General features: G+C 39.0%; 1 protein-coding gene across 12 annotated transcripts in view; it reads left to right on the forward strand.

Moving 5' to 3' along the window:
* Positions 1-20,753, forward strand: part of ralgapa2 (Ral GTPase activating protein catalytic subunit alpha 2) — a 131,617-nt gene that overhangs the window by 27,307 nt on the left and 83,557 nt on the right. For all 12 annotated transcript variants that reach the window (XM_061695388.1, XM_061695390.1, XM_061695393.1 and 9 more), the window contains exons 4-16: positions 3,046-3,103; positions 5,082-5,125; positions 5,386-5,566; positions 5,692-5,807; positions 6,275-6,413; positions 10,341-10,549; positions 12,960-13,205; positions 13,422-13,604; positions 15,728-15,862; positions 15,938-16,086; positions 16,163-16,274; positions 17,800-18,037; positions 20,493-20,672. In XM_061695388.1, the coding sequence (XP_061551372.1) occupies positions 3,046-3,103; positions 5,082-5,125; positions 5,386-5,566; positions 5,692-5,807; positions 6,275-6,413; positions 10,341-10,549; positions 12,960-13,205; positions 13,422-13,604; positions 15,728-15,862; positions 15,938-16,086; positions 16,163-16,274; positions 17,800-18,037; positions 20,493-20,672 (1,990 nt within the window). The remainder of the gene's footprint in view (positions 1-3,045; positions 3,104-5,081; positions 5,126-5,385; positions 5,567-5,691; positions 5,808-6,274; positions 6,414-10,340; positions 10,550-12,959; positions 13,206-13,421; positions 13,605-15,727; positions 15,863-15,937; positions 16,087-16,162; positions 16,275-17,799; positions 18,038-20,492; positions 20,673-20,753) is intronic.

The raw sequence follows: 20,753 nt of genomic DNA on the forward strand, positions 1-20,753 counted from the left end.
CAGCCTAGGATAATATCCCTGCCACCCCAAGGAGACAGACTGAGTGAGCCTAACATATCCTGTACAGAGTTGCTTTAATCCCATGCGGGATCAATAGTAAGGTGCAGCTATGTCTTTCACTATCTCTGCTGCCACGGATAATGAAAGGGATTTATTTCAGAGGAGAGGACAAGAAAGGGAAAGTTAAAAATGAAGGATGGTGAGAAAAGGAAATTGTTGATGAACCAAGTGAATCAAAGCATTCGCTGATCTCTTGACGAAGAGGTAGCAATCAATAGAGGTACCGTAGTAATCAGAGGTACCGTAATTTCTCGTGTATAATGTACATTTTTCCCTAGAAAATGGTCAAAAGTCAATATTGCGCATTATACATAAGTATAGGGGCAAATGGGGAAAAAACTTTCACATTTTATAAGTGTATGCCGCCATCTAATGGTTATGAAAAAGCTGTACACTTTCATTGTAATATGCCACCGCCACCTAGTAGTTATAAAAAAGGTGTAGCCTACACTTTCATTTCAATATGACAGGGGTACTTATGACTGCATATATGTACAGTTGTGCTCATAATTTTACATACCCTGGCAGAATTTGTGAAATATTGTTGTTGTTTTTTTAAATATGACTGATGACTGAACAATAACGATCATTAATTTCTTTATGGTTATGTTTTGTTTCATGATCTTGCTTTCCTGAAATGCTTGACTGTTTAATTTGTAAACCATTAGAATACAATTAAATGTGTTTGTCCTGGTCCTTCATGTTTTCTTTAAAGAATTGTAGCCATCTTACAAATTCTGCCTGGGTAATCATACATATGAGCGTAACTGCGTGTTTTCTCATGTACTAAATAAAAGTAGGGCTGTAAATTTTAAAATAAGAGCAGGTAAAAAAAGTATGTGTTCAAATAATGTGCTTAACTTCAGAATAATTATTTGAAATAAAATAAAATACAGATAACAGTTAATATTTTGATCATATGGGTAGAAGCAAACTCATGCGTTGTAAAAATGCAGTATACATAGGTAGAAGAGTTTACCAGAATTTTGAGGTCAACTATGGGGGTGTGTATTATCCATGGGTGCGCATTATACACGGGAAATTACGGTATGCTAAGTAAAAATGTAGTAAAGTAAAAATCACCATTTAGTGATTTATAGACCAGTAGCAGAACTTTAAAATATATTCTAAAGCTGACTGGGAGCCAGTGTAGAGACTTTAGAATTGGAGTAATATGTTCTGACCTCTTTTTTCCGGTCGAGACCTGAGCTGGAGCATTCTGAATGAGCGGCAGCCGTTTAATGCTCCAGTCAGAAGACCATTAAGGCTTCTTTATACTCTCGTGGGCGGAGACCGCGCTGACGCCACTGCGGAGAGCCTGCTCACAGTTTGACTTTATACTCGAGTGCAACCCATGTGCGCTGTTTTGAAAATGTGCTGCAGTTCTCTTCCAAGTCGGGGGTGTCGCTACAGCTGGTATTGGCTAAGATGCCACAGAGTGGAGTTTCCTCTGCATTTTATGGCCATTTCTGGTAGCCGTTTTTACTTTCCTTACCGGAACAAAGCAACAACAATGGCGACTGTGGAACAGTGTCTGCTAGAACAAATGGACCTAGATGACCAGATCCAGCCATCCATTCTCTGAGCCGCTTGTCCTCACAAGGGTCGCGCGGGAGTGCTGGAGCCTATCCCAGCTGTCATCGGGCAGGAGGGAAGGTACACCCAGAACTGGTTGCCAGCCAATCGCTAGATGACCAGATAATATGTTTAATTATGCTTCAAAATCGATCAAGAATGTGGCAGGCAGCGGTGGTATGTGGAACCAAGGGGAACGCTGAGTACGTCATCACAGCATGCGACTAAAACGGACAATCATGAGAGATGATCTCTGCGGCATTCTACGCGTAGCAACAATTTTTGCCGTGTATGCATTTAGTGCCACATATGGGGTTCTCCTGGTCTGTTTGGTGTATGCAAGCCTTCACATCTGTTCTTCAGCTGATAGAAGACTGTTTTAGTAATTGATTTGATATGACTGTTGAAAGCCAGGTCGGAATCTATCGGTACACCAATGTTTCGGACTTGGTCTTTGGTTTTTAAAGAGTGACTCAAGGTATTGACGAACAACAATCTTCTTTTCCTTCCTCCCAAAAACAATTATTTCAGTTTTGTTATGGTTTAATTGAAAAAACTTTTGGCTCATCCGGATATTTATGTTTTAGACAGTGACACCTGCTCCAGTTTGTTCCACTAACATGTGCATGTGTTCACTCTGATAGGTAAAATGCAGAGAACAAATTTCGTGTGCATGCATGTTCATGACAATAAAAGGTGATTCTTTCTAGTAGGCATCAGTTCTTGTCAGTTCATGTATGTTCTACTATAGCAGAGGATGGTTTGTTTTTGCAGAAGTTTTCTGTAGTATTGAAAAAATTTTTTTTTCCACCCGGATGCAGAATTAAACGCTCATTTGTGAGCTGTAAAGCTCTTCCCTTTTCCCACTTATTGTGACAGACCAGGTTTTTATCATGGTGAACTTGACCTCTAAATTAAAATTATTAAGTCATCTTGGTTTACTGATTTGGACTTGATAAGCCATTGGCAGATCACTTGCTCACTATTATCGAACTTGTGTGTAAGCTCGTGCACGTCCTCCATTCCCCAGCAATTGTTTTCATCTCTCCAGATAGGAGGCCAGTTAACCTACTGCAGCTTTTAAGAGTAATAGTAGGCTGCTGAAAGGTTAAGAGCGCTCTAATTGAGTTGTAAAGCAGTTGGGGGGTGAGGTGATGACATTTCTCTCTACTTTTTCCTGTGTGGTGTGAAAGCAGGGAAAGAGGGGTAAAGGTACAAACACAGATGTCCATAACCCTAACCCTATTTGCCAAATGGTACTGCATAAAAAAATCGCTGCTCATTGATTAGATAAAATAGAGACCGATTGTTTGACAAAGGCAGTCTGTAGTATGGAATATTTAATGTTTGTAGTGTTTTCGAGACATTTACTTGGCTTATGGCTAACTTCATATGATTTGTTTCCAACAGAAAATCCTGCAGTTTTTGCCGGAGAAAATCTACAACCGTTGGCAGTTTCACAGTATAGGTATGTACCGCTCCCTTTTTTTCACAAATTAAATGTCAAACATTTTCTCTTAGTGGTAAGGCTAATATACAGGTATATTCGTCGTTCTTCATCCCTATACTTCCAAAACATTAGTGATGTTTCGCTTTCCACAACTCAGAGAAATTAATTAGTCTTAGAAATGAATAAAAATGAGAAGTGCTAATTAGGGCTTCATTTGAAATGCAAATGAGTGATTGAATTATGCGGGCATGATTTCAGACCCATATAGAGTGGAAATCCCTTGCAACATGTGATAACTCCAATTCGAACATTTTATTGTCAGGCATCAGGAACTTAACAGGCACCTGAGTGCATTTTATACGTAGTGCTGTGAAAACGTATTGACCCCCTTCTCAAATTCTTATATTTTTGCTTAGTTTCCCCACTTCATCATCAAACAAATGTAAATATCAGACAATAACCCAAGTGAACTTAAAATGCTGTTTTTAAATGAGTTCATTTATTAAGGGGGGGAAAAAACACTATTCAAAGTTACCTGGCCCTGTGTGGAAAAAGTAATGGCCCACCTAAACCGAATAACTAGTTGGGCCATCCTCAGCAGCAACAACTGAAATCAAGCGTTTTCTATAACTGGCAAGGAGTCTTTCACATCTCTGTGGAGATATTTTGGCCCACTCTTCCTTGCAGAATTGTTTGAATTGGGCAAAAATGGAGGGTTTTCGAGCATGAACGGCCTTTTTAAGGTCATGCCGCTGCATGTCAATCAGATTCAAGTGTGGGCTTTGACTAGAAACCTTCATTTTGTTTTTTTAAGATTCAAGTGTGGACTTGGACTAGAAACCTTCATTTTGTTTTTCTAAGGCAATCAGAAGTTCGCTTGCTGGTGTGTTTTGGATTGGTAACTGAGTATTTCCCCCCCAATAAATTAAATCACCATTTAAAAACAGCATTTTATGTTCACTTGGGTTATATTTGTCTGATATTTACATTTGTTGACGGCATGGTGACCGACTGGTTAGAGCGTCAGCCTCACAGTTCTGAGGACCCGGGTTCAATCCCCGGCCCCGCCTGTGTGGAGTTTGCATGTTCTCCCCGTGCCTGCGTGAGTTTTCTCCGGGCACTCTGGTTTCTTCCCACATCCCAAAAACATGCATTAATTGTAGACTCTAAATTGCCCGTAGGTATGACTGTGAGTGCGAATGGTTGTTTGTTTCTATGTGCCCTGCGATTGGCTGGCAACCAGTTCAGGGTGTACCCCGCCTCCTGCCCGATGACAGCTGGGATAGGCTCCAGCACGCCCGCGACCCTAGTGAGGAGAAGCGGCTAAGAAAATGGATGGATTTACATTTGTTTGATGGTCTTAAACATTAAAGTAGGGAAACTATGCAAAAATATAAGAATTTGAGAAGGGGGACAATACTTTTTCACGGCACTGGAACATCACAGTTGCTATTGTTTTTGTCCTACATAGAACACATTTATTATTTCACCTCTCAAATCAAAGAATGCATGACACTAACCTTTAACTTTGTTTTTTTTCTTATCCTGACCTGAACCCACTTTCACTGAGGTAAAATTTCGTGGCAGCCTGTGGTTTCCTCCAAAGACATGTCGGTCTGCAGTTTGACTGCATGTCCTAACTCCCTCTCGCACACACAGACTCAACCAGAGATATTTAGCAATCAGAGCTTTGTCTCATTTGAATGGAGCAGACAGCTTCTATGAATGCATGTCACTGCCAACAAATTTCACACAAGTTCATTTTTATCAGGAAAATGCCCCCAGCCCCCCCCCCACACACACACACACACCTTCCCAGCGATTCTCTAAAGACCCCCATCAAGGTCAATCTATCTGCCTTGGTAAAGATGACGCCCATACATGCCCACTCTGTAGTGTTTGTTGTGACTGTGAGTATCTGGGTATCTGTAGGTGTAGTGAATATGAGGCATGCAAAAACCTAACAAATACCATTTGTTGCTTAATTTTTTTTCAGGCTCTATTCTGAAAAAGCTTCTACACACTGGAAATTCTTTCAAGGTAACAGTTGTATTTATTGCAAGATGGTAAGACAAATTACCCCACTGATGTCATATCCAAAATTGTTGCATTGGTTTCCAATACTACTCAATTCACAGCTTCATGTTCTGTTACGCAAGTCACTCTGTGAATGTGAATATTGATTCCTATTTTGCATATATATATATATTTTTTATTTTTTATTTTTTTATTTATTTATTTTATTATTATTATTTTTTTTGCATATCCATATCGATCCCTCTATCCATTTCCTAATCTAGATCCGATGTGAGGGGATCCGTCTCTTCCTGCTGTGGCTGCAAGCCTTGAGGGACAATTGTGCTGAGGAGCAATTCCTTATCTATGCCTGCCTGGTGCCAGGTTTCCCTGCAGTGCCCTCGTCCAGGGGGCCTTGTACCCTTGACACGATCATTTACAACCCTTTCTCCAACCCACCTGATGGTGAGCAAGGAAAAAACACAGTGGCTTACATATTGTTTCATTCTTAGTTGTTGTTTTGTTGATTCAAACTGGACCACTCTATGGTCATGTGGGTCTTTTCTTGTTGTATATGTCAATGTGAACAGCTAAGGTGGTGCCTGAAGAGATCACCCCACTTGTTCCAGCTGTGGTGGGTGAGAAGGTAGCAGATGACCAAACTTCTTACATCCTCGAAACCCTTCTCAAGTTCATGGTTACCCAGGTAATTGCTACTGTTGCAAGGGAAATGCCGCATTGCTGTTTTTCTAATCATATTTGCCACCTGCCTCTAACCCAAAGTGGAGGGATGTTTTTGTTATTATTATAAAACACATCTGTAATTTGAATATTGAATTCACTAGTCTGGCATGCCTTGATTTATATGCTCGCTTCCTTTCTCCTTTGTCAGTTTTCCACTGTGGAGGACATCGTGAGCATTTCTTCAAGTGCTTCTGTGTTGTACAATTGCCAAATGAAAAAGCAAACATCATAGCAGTTATGTGTCTACAGTGTGAATATAATAATTTCATTTGCACCTACCAACACCATTTTGCCTTTGCAGGCTATTTCTAAGTACAGTACCTTCAATCTGTTGTGTAGCAAACAAACTGTCAAAGACTGAGTGATTGTGTCTCCAACGCCACTCCCTGTAGCCTAACCTTGTCAGTCTTTATTCTGTCTACTTGCCAGGCATCCAGTTTAGAGTGGAGGAATAAAGAAAACCAGGAGACAGGCTTCAGGTTTCTCTTCAGCCTGTTCAAGAAGTACTACCTTCCCCATCTATTCCCATCCTTCACCAAACTCACAAATCTCTATAAGCCTTTATTAGGTAAGGTGGTGCTCATTTACTGTACATACAGTAAAAACCTAATTACTGTATATAGTCTGTTCTGTAAGTGTATGAAATAAGTCTAAACCACAACAAATCACCTTGACTAATTTCGCACATTAATTTCCTGCCTTATACAGATACTAACAAACAGGAGTGGTAAAATCTGCTGGTCAATTAGAATATCATGGAAAAGTTGATTTATTTCAGTAATTCCATTCAAAAAGTGAAATTTGTTTAATATATACATTAATTTCACACAGACTGACATTTCAAGTGTGTATTTATTTTAATGTTGATGATTATAACTGATGAACTAATGTAAACCCCAAATTGAGTATCTCGGAAAATTTGAATATTGTGGAGAAGTGCAATATTGAAGACACCTGGTGCCTCCCTCTAATTAGCCACTTAACTCAAAACACCTGCAGAGGCCTTTATATGGTCTCTCAGTCTAGTTCTGTAGGCTACACAATCATGGGGAAGACAGTTGTCCAAAAGACGACCATTGACACCTTGCACAAGGAGGGCAAGACACAAAAGGTCATTGCTAAACAGGCTGGCTGTTCACAGAGCTCTGTGTATAACCACATTAATAGAGAGGCGAAGAAAAGGAAAAGATGTGGTAGAAAAAAGTGTACAAGTATAACCCCAATTCCAATGAAGTTGGGACGTTGTGTTAAACATAAATAAAAATAGAATACAATGATTTGCAAATCATGTTCAACCTATATTTAATTGAATACACGACAAAGACAAGATATTTAATGTTCAAACTGATAAACTTTATTGTTTTTAGCAAATAATCATTAACTTAGAATTTTATGGCTGCAACACGTTCCAAAAAAACTGGGACCGGGTCACGTTTGCCACTGTGTTACATCACCTTTTATTTTAATAACATTCAATAAACGTTTGGGAACTGAGGACACTAATTGTTGAAGCTTTGCAGGTGGAATTCTTTCCCATTCTTGTTTGATGTACAGCTTCAGCTGTTCAACAGTCCGTGGTCTCCGTTGTCTTATTTTACGCTTCATAATGCGTCACACATTTTCAATGGGAGACAGGTCTGGACTGCAGGCAGGCCAGTCGAGTACCCGCTCTTTTACTATGAAGCCACAGTTATAACACATGCAGAATGTGGTTTGGCATTGTCTTGCTGAAATAAGCAGGGGCGTCCATGGAAAAGGTGTTGCTTGGATGGCAGCATATGTTTCTCCAAAAGCTGTATGTACCTTTCACCATTAATGGTGCCTTCACAGATGTGGAAGTTACCCATGCCATTGGCACTAACACAGCCTCATACCATCACAGATTCTGGCTTTTGAACTTTGCGTCCATAACAGTCCGGATGGTTCTTTTCCTCTTTGGCCCGGAGGACACGACGTCTTCCACTTTCCACCTGTTTCCAATTAGCCTATTCACGTGTGGGATGTTCCAAACAGGTGTTTGATGGGCATTCCTCAACTTTCTCAGTCTTTTTTTCCTCCTGTCCCAGCTTTTTTGGAATATGTTGCAGTCATAAAATCCTAAGTTAATGATTATTTGCTAAAAACAATAAAGTTTACCATCTGTGATAGTATGGGGCTGTGTTTGTGCCAATGGCATGGGTAACTTACACATCTGCGAAGGCACCATTAATGGTGAAAGGCACATACAGGTTTTGGAGAAACATATGCTGCCATCCAAGCAACGTCTTTTCCATGGACGCCCCTGCTTATTTCAGCAAGACAATGCCAAACCACATTCTGCACGTGTTACAACAGCGTGGCTTCATAGTAAAATAGTAAAAAGTAGTATCATAGTAATAGTATCATAGTTCATAGTAAAAAAGGCCAGTCTAGTGCGGGTACTAGACTGGCCTGCCTGCAGTCCAGACCTGTCTCCCATTGAAAAGGTGCGACGCATTATGAAGCGTAAAATACGACAACGGAGACCCCGGACTGTTGAGCTGAAGCGGTACATCAAGCAAGAATGGGAAAGAATTCCACCTACAAAGCTTCAACAATTAGTGTCCTCAGTTCCAAAACGTTTATTGAATGTTGTTAAAATAAAAGGTGATGTAACACAGTAGTAAACATGACCCTGTCCCAGCTTTTTTGGAATGTTTTGCAGCCATAAAATTCTATGTTAATGTTTATTTGCAGAAAACAATAACGTTTATCACTTTGAACATTAAATATTTTGTCTTTGTAGTGTATTCAATTAAATATAGGTTGAACATGATTTGCAAATCATTGTATTCTGTTTTTATTTGTTTAACACAACGTCCCAACTTCATTGGAATTGGGCTTGTAATAGGGATAACCGCAGCCTGGAGAGGATTGTGAAACAAAACCCATTCAAAAATGTGGAGGAGATTCACAAAGACTGGACTGCAGCTGGAGTCAGTGCTTCAAGAACCACCACGCAGAGACGTATGCAAGAAACTGGTTTCAGCTGTCACATTCCTTGTGTCAAGCCACTCTTGAACAAGAGACAGCATCAGAAGCATCATGCCTGGAGTCAAGAGTAAAAGGACTGGACTGCTACTGAGTGGTCCAAAGTTATGTTCTCTGATGAAAGTAAATTTTGCATGTCCTTTGGAAATCAAGGTCCCAGAGTCTGGAGGAAGAGAGGAGAGGCACAGAATCCACGTTGCTTGAGGTCGAGTGTAAAGTTTCTACAGTCAGTGATGGTTTGGGGTGCCATGACATGTGCTGGTGTTGGTCCACTGTGTTTCCTTAGGTCCAAGGTCAACGCAGTAGTCTACCAGGAGGTTTTAGAGCACTTCCTGCTGCTGACCAACTTTATGGAGATGCAGATTTCATTTTCCAACAGGACATGGCACCTGCACACAGTGCCAAAGCTACCAGTACCTGGTTTAAGGACCATGGTATCCCTGTTCTTGATTGGCCAGCAAACTCGCCTGATCTCAACCACATAGAAAATCTATGGGTATTGTGAAGAGGAAGATACGATACGCCAGACCCAACAATGCAGAAGAGCTGAAAGCCACTATCAGACCAACCTGGGCTCTCATAACACCTGAGCTGTGCCACAGACTGATCAACCCCATGCCACGCCGCAAAGCTGCAGTAATTCAGGCAAAAGGAGCCCCAACTAAGTATTGAGTGCTGTACATGCTCATACTTTTCATATTCATACTTTTCAGTTGGGCAACACTTCTTGAAATATTTTTTTTGTATCCGTCTTGAGTAATATTAAAACTTTCTGAGATCCTGAATGTGGATTTTCATTTGTTGTGAGCTATAATCATCAAAATTAAAATAAATAAACATTTGAAATATTCAGTCTGTGTGTAATGAATGAATATAATATACAAGTTTCACTTTTTGAATGGAATTCCTGAAGTAAATCAACATTTTCATGATATTCTAATTACATGACCAGCACCTGTACATAGTACTGGCCACTTGGGATTGGACCCCTTAGGACACATTATCAGTACCAGATGTGAAAAGGGTCTATATCTCCAAGTTGTAAACATCAATATACTGTATGCACATTTTGTGTGCTTTGTGGGCTTATTTATCTAAATCGGTGAGAGTCCTTTTTAATGACTGTGTGTTCAGTATGGAGAGCCAAGTGACAAATATCCCATCAGAACCAAAATCCCACTCTACCTATGTGAAAAAAGTGAAAAACATTTTTGAAATGTAAAAAGATTGTTTCGATATCTTGAGATCTCTTTGATACCAGTGCTGATAACAAGCAATAATGGCTTGACCCTATATTTTATCAAGAATTGGCTGTAAATAGAATAGAATAGAATAGAATAGAATAGAATACTAAACACAGTACTGAAATTAGTTTTTTCAAACCTTTCCAGTTATGTGGAGCTGTCTCTGTCTGTCTCTCTCTCTGCATTTGTGTTTTTCCATCTTTAACATCCCATCAATCTTCCACTCTTGCTCCTGCAATTAGACCTCCCACATCATAGACCAAAACCCTTATATGTGCCAGTGACAAGGAACAACGAGAGCACCTTCTGCACGAGGGACCAATACCTGGCACCCCGTGTGGCTTTCATCACCTGGCTGGTCACCTTCTTCCTCAAGAAGAAGTATATCAGCAGTGCTGCAGCAGCGCAGAACACCAAGAATGGCCCTGAAGTCCTGCCCAAACTCATCCAGGTGGGGGAACATTTTGTCAATCTGCGTAAAGTTAAAGATACGGGAGTATTTACTGTTTGAGTCACTGTGCTGTAGTATCAATGCAATCTGTCCACCTCCCAGAATCATAATAGTGTCTCCCTTCGGTTTGTATTCCTCCATAGAGGAAGTAGTCTGCAAATTAATGAATATTGGGACAAACAAACAAAAAGGATTCTCAGGGCATTTAATTGATCGCAACTGGAATGTTCTGGTTGTCTTGGATGTTTCACCACTCATGCTTACAGGCTTCATCAGCAAATGCACATGGACTAGATAGGAGAAGGATTTTGAACTGACACAGCATTCCGAAACACTTCAAACCTGGTAACACCCTGAAACAGAGGTTGCTATATCCCAAAGACCTGATACCAAAACCCAGAAAAATAACCTGGTGTATTCTGTCAAGTGCAGTTAGGAAAATGTATATATTGGAGAAACCAAGCAACCAACCACTGAGCAGGCGCATATCACAACATTGGCGGGCTGACTCTTCAGGGCAAGACTCAGCCATCTACCTGCACCTAAAAGAGAAATTGTATTTTTTTCAGGAAGAAATGTACACATCCTGGACAGAGAAGACAGATGGTTTGAAAGAGGAGCAAGAGAGGCCCTCTATGTTAAGGTTGAAAAATCATCTCTAAACAGAGAAGGTAGCTTACGACACCAACTACCAACCACATGCCATCAATGTTGTCCTTTCCTCCCTTCCAAAAAGACTAAAAATTTAGCCACTAACAAATAAACAAACTACGCAGCCACTTTTAGCCTTCAGGTGCCTCTACAGCTATTGTTACAACTGAAAGGAATATTAATGAGGGTGATCCCATCCAAATGACTGTTGTTGATGGACAGAGACCTCTCTGTCTTCAAGTGCATCGCAACAACTGTCGGTTTGCATCCCAAAAGACAGACACCATTCGTGGTTGAGGAGTGCCTCTGACTTAAATGGGTTTCTACACAGACACTCACGGTAGAGCTGTCCTATCTAGAGTCTAGCCTATGTGCATGAACCAGAACAGTCCAGTTGTGATCTGTTCAGTGCACTGAGAATGAAATGACCTGGGTGAAAGAGAATGGTCTATAGGTTTTTTTTTCATTCATATTAACAGTTACGCCCTGGCAATGCTACAGTATCAGCTCTACTGAGTGGCATTCTAGTTACAGTGTATATATACAGGCAGAGGCCTCTCTCCAGCACATCTCAACAACTGTCGTCTTGCATCCTAAAAGAGTGATACCCTCTGTGGTTGGGGCGTGCCTTTGACTGCAGGGATAAATAGTTGAGTTGAACACCGACACTTAGGCTGGCGTTGTTCTTTCGAGACTATGTGCATAAACCGATAAAGCCAGCTCGGATGAGAGGCGAAACGTCTTTGAAGACAACCAGAACAGTCCAGTTACAATCGATTCAATGCACTGAGAATGAAATGACCTGGATGAATGACTCTATTGCTGCTCTGTGCTCTATTTGCGCTATTGTAGCTTTTTTTAGATTTGATTTTTATCAACAGTTTAGCCCAGGCGTTGGTATAGTACGTGCTATACTGACATTCTAGTTACAATATACTGTATTTACAGTATACAAAATATAAACTCGATATGGAAATTATTCTGATCCTCTTTAATTTTTCACTTTTGTCATATTTCAACCATTTGCTAAAATCATTTGTTCATTTTTCTTCTGCATGAATGTACACACAGCACCCCGTATTGACAGTATAAAACAGAATTGTAAAATGTCTTTGCAGATTTATTGAAAAAGAAAAACTGAAATATCAAATGGGCATTAGTATTCAGACCCTTTGCTTAGTATTGACAAGAAACACCTTTTTGAGCTTTTAACACTTGGATGTGGGGATCCTCTTGCATTCCTCCTTGGAGATCCTCTCCAGATCTGTCAGGTTTTCATCCAGGATATCTCTTTATTTGGCCATATTCATCTTTCATTCAATGGCAACCAGTCATCCTGTGCCTGCATCTGAAAAACACCCTCACAGCATGATGATGCCACTACTATTGTTCACTTTTGGGATTATACAACCATCTCAGGGATGATCAGTGGAAATGGGCAGCATTTGAGTTAAATATCCGAGTGCCACAGCAAAGTCCATGTCTGCAAAAAAATAAAAAATCTACAATCTGTTTTTGCTGGCAATATGGGGTGCTGTGTGTACATTCATGAGGAAATTTTTTGTATATTTATATATATATATATATATATATATATATTAGAATTTATATTTATATTTAAAATTTTAAGGGGGTCTGAATACTAGTTGTGAAGTTAATGTGCATGTTGTTTTCTTTAAAATTATGGGTACTGTAGTTCAAACAGATGACCAAGTTTCAAAAGGTGGACCGTATGTAACTGTATCTAGTATGTGTCCAGACTGTCACTGCAGGCGGTGGGAGCCAGGAGAAGGAAAAGGAGAAGACGTCAGAGGGGGACACAAACGGTCTCACGGGGGAGCCTGAGAAGAGCCACTCCAATAGTAGCACACTCTCAGATCGAAGGCCCAGCGATTCCAGTTTATGTAGCATTGAGGAGGAGCACCAGTATGTCTATGACATGGTGCATGCCATCTTACTGTCCACCAGGGATAATGTGAATTTTGTCAACGAGGTCTTCCACCAGGTATTAATACCAATTGTTGAAGATTATTAATTGCTTATTTAATGTCCACAATCTACCAGTAATTACGTTGGACCTCAATTGTTGGCTCCCTGGTAAATTAGCCTGGGTTAAAGGGAATATGTTGCCCTCTGCTGGTCGTTTATTGCAAAGATCCTTTCAGTTACTGTATTATGCAGCCTCATCACAGATGTAACAATTGTGTTCTCCTCTTCTAAGGCTTTCCTGTTACCGTCCTGCGAGGCATCGGCAACCAGGAAGGTGATTAAAGTTTACCGAACATGGATACTACAGGAGAAGCCCAGCTTTATGACAGAGCCAGATAAAACTGCACAGGAAGATGAAGTAGATGATAGCACTGAAAGGATAATCAACGCAGAGAATAATAACTTTCAACCACAGGTATTGGTGTACATATTTTGACTCCTACATATGCACAAAGATGCGCTTTTTTCATTGAATAAATGATGGAAATTTAGCATTTTAGATGTACGCCGATGAGGACACCATGTTAAGGTAATTTATAAAGCGATAAATGTGCCATGTTATTTCTTTTTATTTTTATTTTTCTCTAATTGAATTTTAAACTGTGTTGCTAAGACCAATATCTTAGTTGTTTGTTTTTTTTGTCAATTGAGCCAAGCTGTTGATTTTATTTAAGAGCATGTTTATGTACGTCAATATGAAACACGTTAATGTGACAAGGTAAACATGACTACATATTTAATTGTTGTCCCATTGTAGGCAATAGATCAAATATATCAATGAGGTTACGAAAAGTTAAAAAAAAAAATAATAATCTCAGGGTCTGACAAACCTTTTTCAGTGGTCCACACATTCATGATATAATTCAATAAGTTTCAATAATTACAAATACATACACCTAGATTTATTACGCTCATACAAATTAACTATAGGAAAAGCCTTTTTTAAAGGCAATTATTCAAGTAGATTTGCAAGTCAATGAATATATGATACTTCAATGAAAATATAATGTGGGTCCTGGCATAGATTCAGATTGGATAATTTTACTTGGAATGGATTGCTGCAACAGCCTTGACAGCGAAACAATCTGCATCAGAAATCTAGGGGTATATGCCTATTCTGGCCAATGATCTAGGACCGTTAACCTGACATGCGCACAAAACGTGCATTGCAGTAAAATGGCTTGATTGATTTAAGTGGACAAATCTGGAAATATTTATAATAATATATATTAATATATGTAAACATAAGTGTCAAATTTTTGTAATGGAAGTATTTCTGAATGGTCTGATTTGTGTGGTCCTTTTGAAAAGCTGAATTGATTGCAGACCTCAAGTCAATACCAAAACTCAGCATTGTATTGTGTAAACAAACAATTAACATTGCTGGTATTTGAAATATTTAATATACTAAATATGAATATACTTTTAATCTTATAGGCCCCTCCTCTCGGTAGACTAATGCGATAACGTATTAATTAAGTTCCTATTTTCGTACTTGTCATGTGTATAGCTGTTTATCAATTTCTCTTTACAGTAACACACATTAATTTGTCTACTAATTTGTTGTTTACGCTCCGCTGTAACATGGTCCCAGCCAGGCTTCAGTGAAAAGTGTACTCTAGCACCCAAACACTTATTAGTGGTTTTGCGACGACATTTAGCGATCGCTTAGCGGTTCTCCGTCTTCTCATTAGTTACTACTCGTCCTCCTTTCATGATAACGATCCTTGTCAGAAATGTAGCTTATTTGCTCCCATGGATGCAATGATTAGTGACACAGTGCCGTACTGGCCTCTGGCCATCGTTAATGTCGTGTTATTATGAATCCCACTCGTTCTACGCAGGACATCCCCCAATGGAATATGATTGGCTGCTGCATTGCGGGAAGGGTAGGCTACACAGATGTAAGGAGATGACCATTCCAAATATGTATCACATTTGTACAAAATAAAAACAATCAGGTTTGTTACAGTTAGAGTTAGGGCTAAGGTTAGGGTCAGGTTGGATTAGGGTTAGTGTGAATCATAATAACGCCACCAAACTACAGTCAGATACTAATTTTCCCGCCTGAAAGCAGTAGGGGGTGTCCTACTTGAAAGCAGTAGCGATATTGTAGTGACACGCGTCCTGCAGCCAATCATATTGGATCGGGCAGTGTCCTGCCTAAAACTTGAGTGGAATTCATGACAATGCATTAATGCAGAACGCTGATTTTTTTTAAAATGTAGCATTCATGCTAACTACAAGAACTACAAGAAGTCAATAAATGGATACAGTCATTAAAAAGTTATTAAAGGATGTGTTATCCTAACAAATAAAGCAAGAAAATACATATTTCATGCTAAGTGACACTGATTGTGAACGAAGGTCTAATAATCTTCATTTTAAGATGTTGTTTGAGAAGGGCTTTGGGAGAGGTGGGGTTTATACGTAACTATAACGTATTCTGCAAATTTCTGTCACACGGTGGAGAATTTTTAGATCTTAGTTTCAAAATTGATCTGTTTTGAGAGGTTCACTAGCCATGTCTTTTAACAGAAACTTGAGAGTCACGGCCACAAGCGATCCTCAAGTTGGGGAAGGACCTACTCTTTTAGCAGCGCAATCAGTCGAGGCTTTCTCACAGAGGAGCAGAACAGGGACATCAAGGCAGGCATCCAGCCCACACTACAGGTCTGTCTATTATACACCGTGATCATGTCAATCGTCATACTAGATTACTGTATTCATACGTTTCTACAATTGTAGGTGTTCCTGACAAACTCTTCAAATGTGTTCCTCCTTGAGCCATGCCAAGACGTACCCAAGCTCCTGGAAAATCAGGTTGAGGTGTGCAAGTGTGTCTTGAGCATCTACCGGCACATGATCATGGAGCACACAATGGACACACAGACCTGGTGAGTACAATATTTTTTTGCTTGGTTGAGAATTTGTTTTTCTTTTCGATCACTCCACTCTTTATTGCGTTTGCAGGGAGCAGATGTTGCAGGTCCTACTGAGGATCACGGAAGCAGTGATGAAGAGGCCATCAGAAAACCAAAGAAAAGACAGCTTTGCTGAAAGTCTGGCATCCATCCTTTTTCGGGTATGTCTGTCTGTTAGCACTCACGACGAGGGCTGTCACTATTGAATATTTTTAGAATCAATTATTCTGTCGATCATTCCATCGTATAATCGCATACAAATGTATGTTGCATTAAAGTCTATTAACAAAATCATTTATTCTGATTACTGTTTATTAACCAATTGTTGTTTGTTTGTTATTGTTTGAGGATTCAAAAACAAACTACGATCAAATATCACATGTCAGGGAGTGATGTTGTACTAACTACCATATTTTCACGACCATAAGGTATTAAAAGGTGCAGTCTCAGATACGGGGTGTATTTCTGTATTTAACACATATAAAGCGCACCGTATTATTGGGCGCAGGCATGGTAAAACATACGCTAGCTTAAAACATACGGTAGCATGCATGCACGCTAAAACAATGTTTTTAAAAAGACAGTGGGAGCAAAACTGAGTTCGGTTGTACTTTATTGAAGTATTTTTTATATTTTTTTTTAAATGCGACTGAACAACAACCATCATTACCGTAATTTCTCGTATATAATGCACATTGTTTTCCCAAAAAAGTGTCAAAAGTCAATAGTGCGTGTAGGTATAGGAGAAAATGAAAAAGACTTTCACATTTTATAAATGTATGCCGCCATCTAGAGGTTATGAAAAAGCTGTACACTTTCATTCAACTATGCCACCGCCCCCTAGAGGTTATGAAAACGTTGTACACTTTAATTCTAGTATGCCACTTAGAGGTTATGAAAAAGGTGTAGCCTACACTTTCATTCCAATATGACAGGGGTACATATGACTGCATATATGTACAATTGTGCTCATAAGTTTAGACACCCAGGCAGAATTTGTGAATTTTTTTTTTTTTTTTTTGTGACTCAATGATGACTCATTGAGTCACAAACTCACTAATGACTCAACAACAACCATCATTAATTTCTTTATGGTTATGTTTTGTTTAATGATAATGCTTTTCTGAAATGCTTGACAGTTTAATTTGAATCCCATTAAAATACAATTAAATGTGTTTTCGCCTGGCCCTTCATGTTTTTTTTTAAAGAATTGTACCCATCTTAATAAATAAATAAAATAAAAAAGTATTACTTGTTCAAATTAACTTCAGAATAATTAGATTTTATTTATTTATTTATTTAATACAGATAATACTTTGTTTTGATCATATGGGTAGAATCGAAATCATGCATTGTTACAATGCATTATACATAGAAATATTTTTCCAGAATTTTTCAGGTCAACTTTGGGGGGGGGGGAATTATACATGGGTTCGCATTATACATGAGAAATAACGGTAATTGTGACACCTCCACTCTGTTTCATAGCTTGTTAAATCATTGTTGATGTTTATTGGTTATCTCTAAACAAGTAATTATCAAAAATAATTTGATGGTTGTTTAGTTGTCTATTAATTGTGACACCTCTACTTATGACAATTACAAACTACAGGTGGTTTCTTTTGTCACATCACAGTCTAGTGTTTGAAGTGCATCCATTCATCGTTGCTCTTATGTTGCATTTAGACGATCATTGTGGCGTGGGTGCGAGCCAACCTGTGTGTGTACATCTCTCGGGAACTGTGGGATGAGCTGCTTGCAGTCCTGTCCTCTCTTACTTATTGGGAGGAGTTGGTGACCGAGTGGACCAGCATCATGGACTCCTTGACGGCAGTGCTGGCCCGCTCTGTTTACGGCCTCGACATGGCCAACCTGCCTCTGGATAAACTAAGTGAACAGAAGGAGAAGAAGCAGCGAGCACGTGGTGAGGAAGAAAACTTGAAGAAGAAAAAAATTGGATGAGGAAATTTACTGAGGCCTTGAGAGTAAATAAACCCTTAACCAACATTTAACCCTTAATATAATTTGCCTTTATTCTTTTGGGTTAATCTGGAATGTTTTTTAGAGTATGGGGGACAGCATCTGAATATTTTATTGCTGTCATGGGGAACAGTGCAGTGCTTCAGTCGTACTCTTTAGAGGTTGTTATGACTTCAGTTGTCCACCAGATGTCACCGTCATTGAAGTCTTGAAGCTTTGAATCTTTTTCGGCACAATTGTTAGGAAAGCCTCAGTGCTTCATGAGGCGTCACTTGCCCACCACTAACTTTCGGTCGGCTGAGCCCATGACCTAATTTTTTAAAGTACCCTTCTGAAATTTGATCAAACCTTTTAGACCTTGAAAAATACCATTTGGTAGACGACTCAAAATAGGGCTAGTCTTGCCACTAATATTATTATTATTGTTATTATTGGTTTAAAAATTCTTATCGTTTTTTTAAAACCAATATTATTGGTTTAAAAATTCTGGTTTATTGTCAGAAAAGCACAGACATTTTGTAACAGTATGAATACAATATGTACAATGTACAATATTTCATCTCAGATGAAAGGAATATTAAAAACATTTTAGTCTTTAGCTCTATTAAAGATTAAATAAGTTGTTTATAGGGTCATCTTTTGTTTTGAGTAATAGACAACTCTGTTTGAAATGCAATGACAAAGGCAAACTCATCATCATAATGTATATATAATGTATTTTTTTAACAGTCTCTCACCTGCACATGGCTGACTTCTTAAAAATAGCGTAAAAAATAACATATGTCCATCTATTGAAAAGCTGACATTTGCAAACACTGTTTCATTAGGTATCCTGTCGTAAACTAGCATTTAACTAGATTTAGCACATGTAGTTATTGCAATGAAAGCGACCTGATCCTGTCAGTGTTTCTTTTTTTAACTGAAAATAAACATGCACACTGCAAAATCTCAAAATCTAAAAAAAAATCGTTGTGTGGTCAATGGTAATTTCATAGCATTACCTGGTCATTAGCGTTAACACACCTGGAAATGTGTGTAGCGATTCTGGCCCTAGATATGAAGACACTACGCCAGCGCGCTGTAGCGGCCCGGCAAACTGCCTACTCGGTGGCCATGTTGGGAAATTTAATGTTCCGTTCAAAGGCAATACATGGACATTGACATTAAGTCATAACTTGCTAATTTCTCACAAGGTTTACTTTTTTGTCAATGCCAAAGCGTGTGCTATCGCCACAGAAATATGTTCTAAAAAAAAGTAAAACAATAATAATAATACTTTTTTCCCCCTCAAATTAATTTGAAGATGAATTCATAGGGTGGGCTAAGGCAAGTTGTGGATGGACATGAGCCCACCCAAAATAGGGCTGGCCTCGCCACTGGCACAGACTTTACAATTGAGAAGAAAATTTGACCCGGGGACACTTCCAGCTGTTCCTTACAACACTGATACAATTCCCATGCAATTAAGTTGAAAAACTAAAATTTGTGACAAAGAAAAATAAATTAATAAAATATTTTGACTGCCTGAGTGTGCATCTTCTTTTGTGTTTTGGCACATAGCTGCATTCTTATCAATTACATTTAAACACGTACTGTAAATTTGTTGTCTGATCAGGGCAACATTAGCACGAAAAGAGCTGCTTAAAATATTAACCCCCTCCTTTTTCTGTCTGCATGTTTATATATGATTTATGCCAAGACTGATAAAAACCAATACAAATAAAACATGACATTTTTATCTTTCAGCATACTAGTTTTATTACTGTGCGTGTGAATGTGGTGACCCATCCCTGCCCTCTCTGAAGCACAACAACAGAAAAAAAGAAAACAAAAATAGTGACAAAATATATCAGTTAAATTCTTAACATTTGAAGCGAAAACCTGATCCAGAAATGGTGTGATACACCATATTTGAAGCAAAACAAGACAAAGACAGGAAGAAACATAAAAGCAGGAATTTTATCAGTGCACTCATTTGTAATAAATGCATCCCCTTCCACCCCAAAACCCGGGTTAGGGTTAGGTTAACCCTAAACCTAACCAATGAATTACCGGGACCCCAACTGACTGCCACGAAACTGGGAACCTGCCCCATCCACCCAGTCAAAGCACTCAGGCACTGAATGAAACCTCCTTTTTAATGTATTATAATTACATAAACACATACAATAATAATAATAATTAAAAAATCTACAGTGGACCTCCGCTATTCACGGCGGATCGGGACCTTTGTTTTCACAAAAAAATATAATTTTATATCTACAGTGTTCATCACAGTCTAAGAATATGAATACCATTCTTTTGTAAAGTTATCTCTTCGGGCTAAATGAAAAAATAATGAAAAATCCATATGATTACCAAAATAATGCTGGAACAGACAAATGTTCTCTCCTTGGCAGGAGTGATTCAGGACTCCCAGAAGGCAGCAGCAGTGGGACGTTCCTTCTCACTAAGTTGGAGGAACCAAGGAGACCTGAGTGGGGCAGGAGTTCAGGAACCAATGAGGATTCGTTCTGCCACCACGTCGGGTGCCCCATGTGTGGAGAAGGCCCGCAACATTGTCCGACAGAAGGCTTCTGGTAGGTACATTTGTTATGACAAATTTGTCATTATAAATTGAAATATTATCCATATTTAATAACAGCAAATAATTTATAAAA

This window comes from Phycodurus eques, chromosome 14, assembly GCF_024500275.1.
Source record: "Phycodurus eques isolate BA_2022a chromosome 14, UOR_Pequ_1.1, whole genome shotgun sequence".
Lineage (NCBI taxonomy): Eukaryota > Metazoa > Chordata > Actinopteri > Syngnathiformes > Syngnathidae > Phycodurus > Phycodurus eques.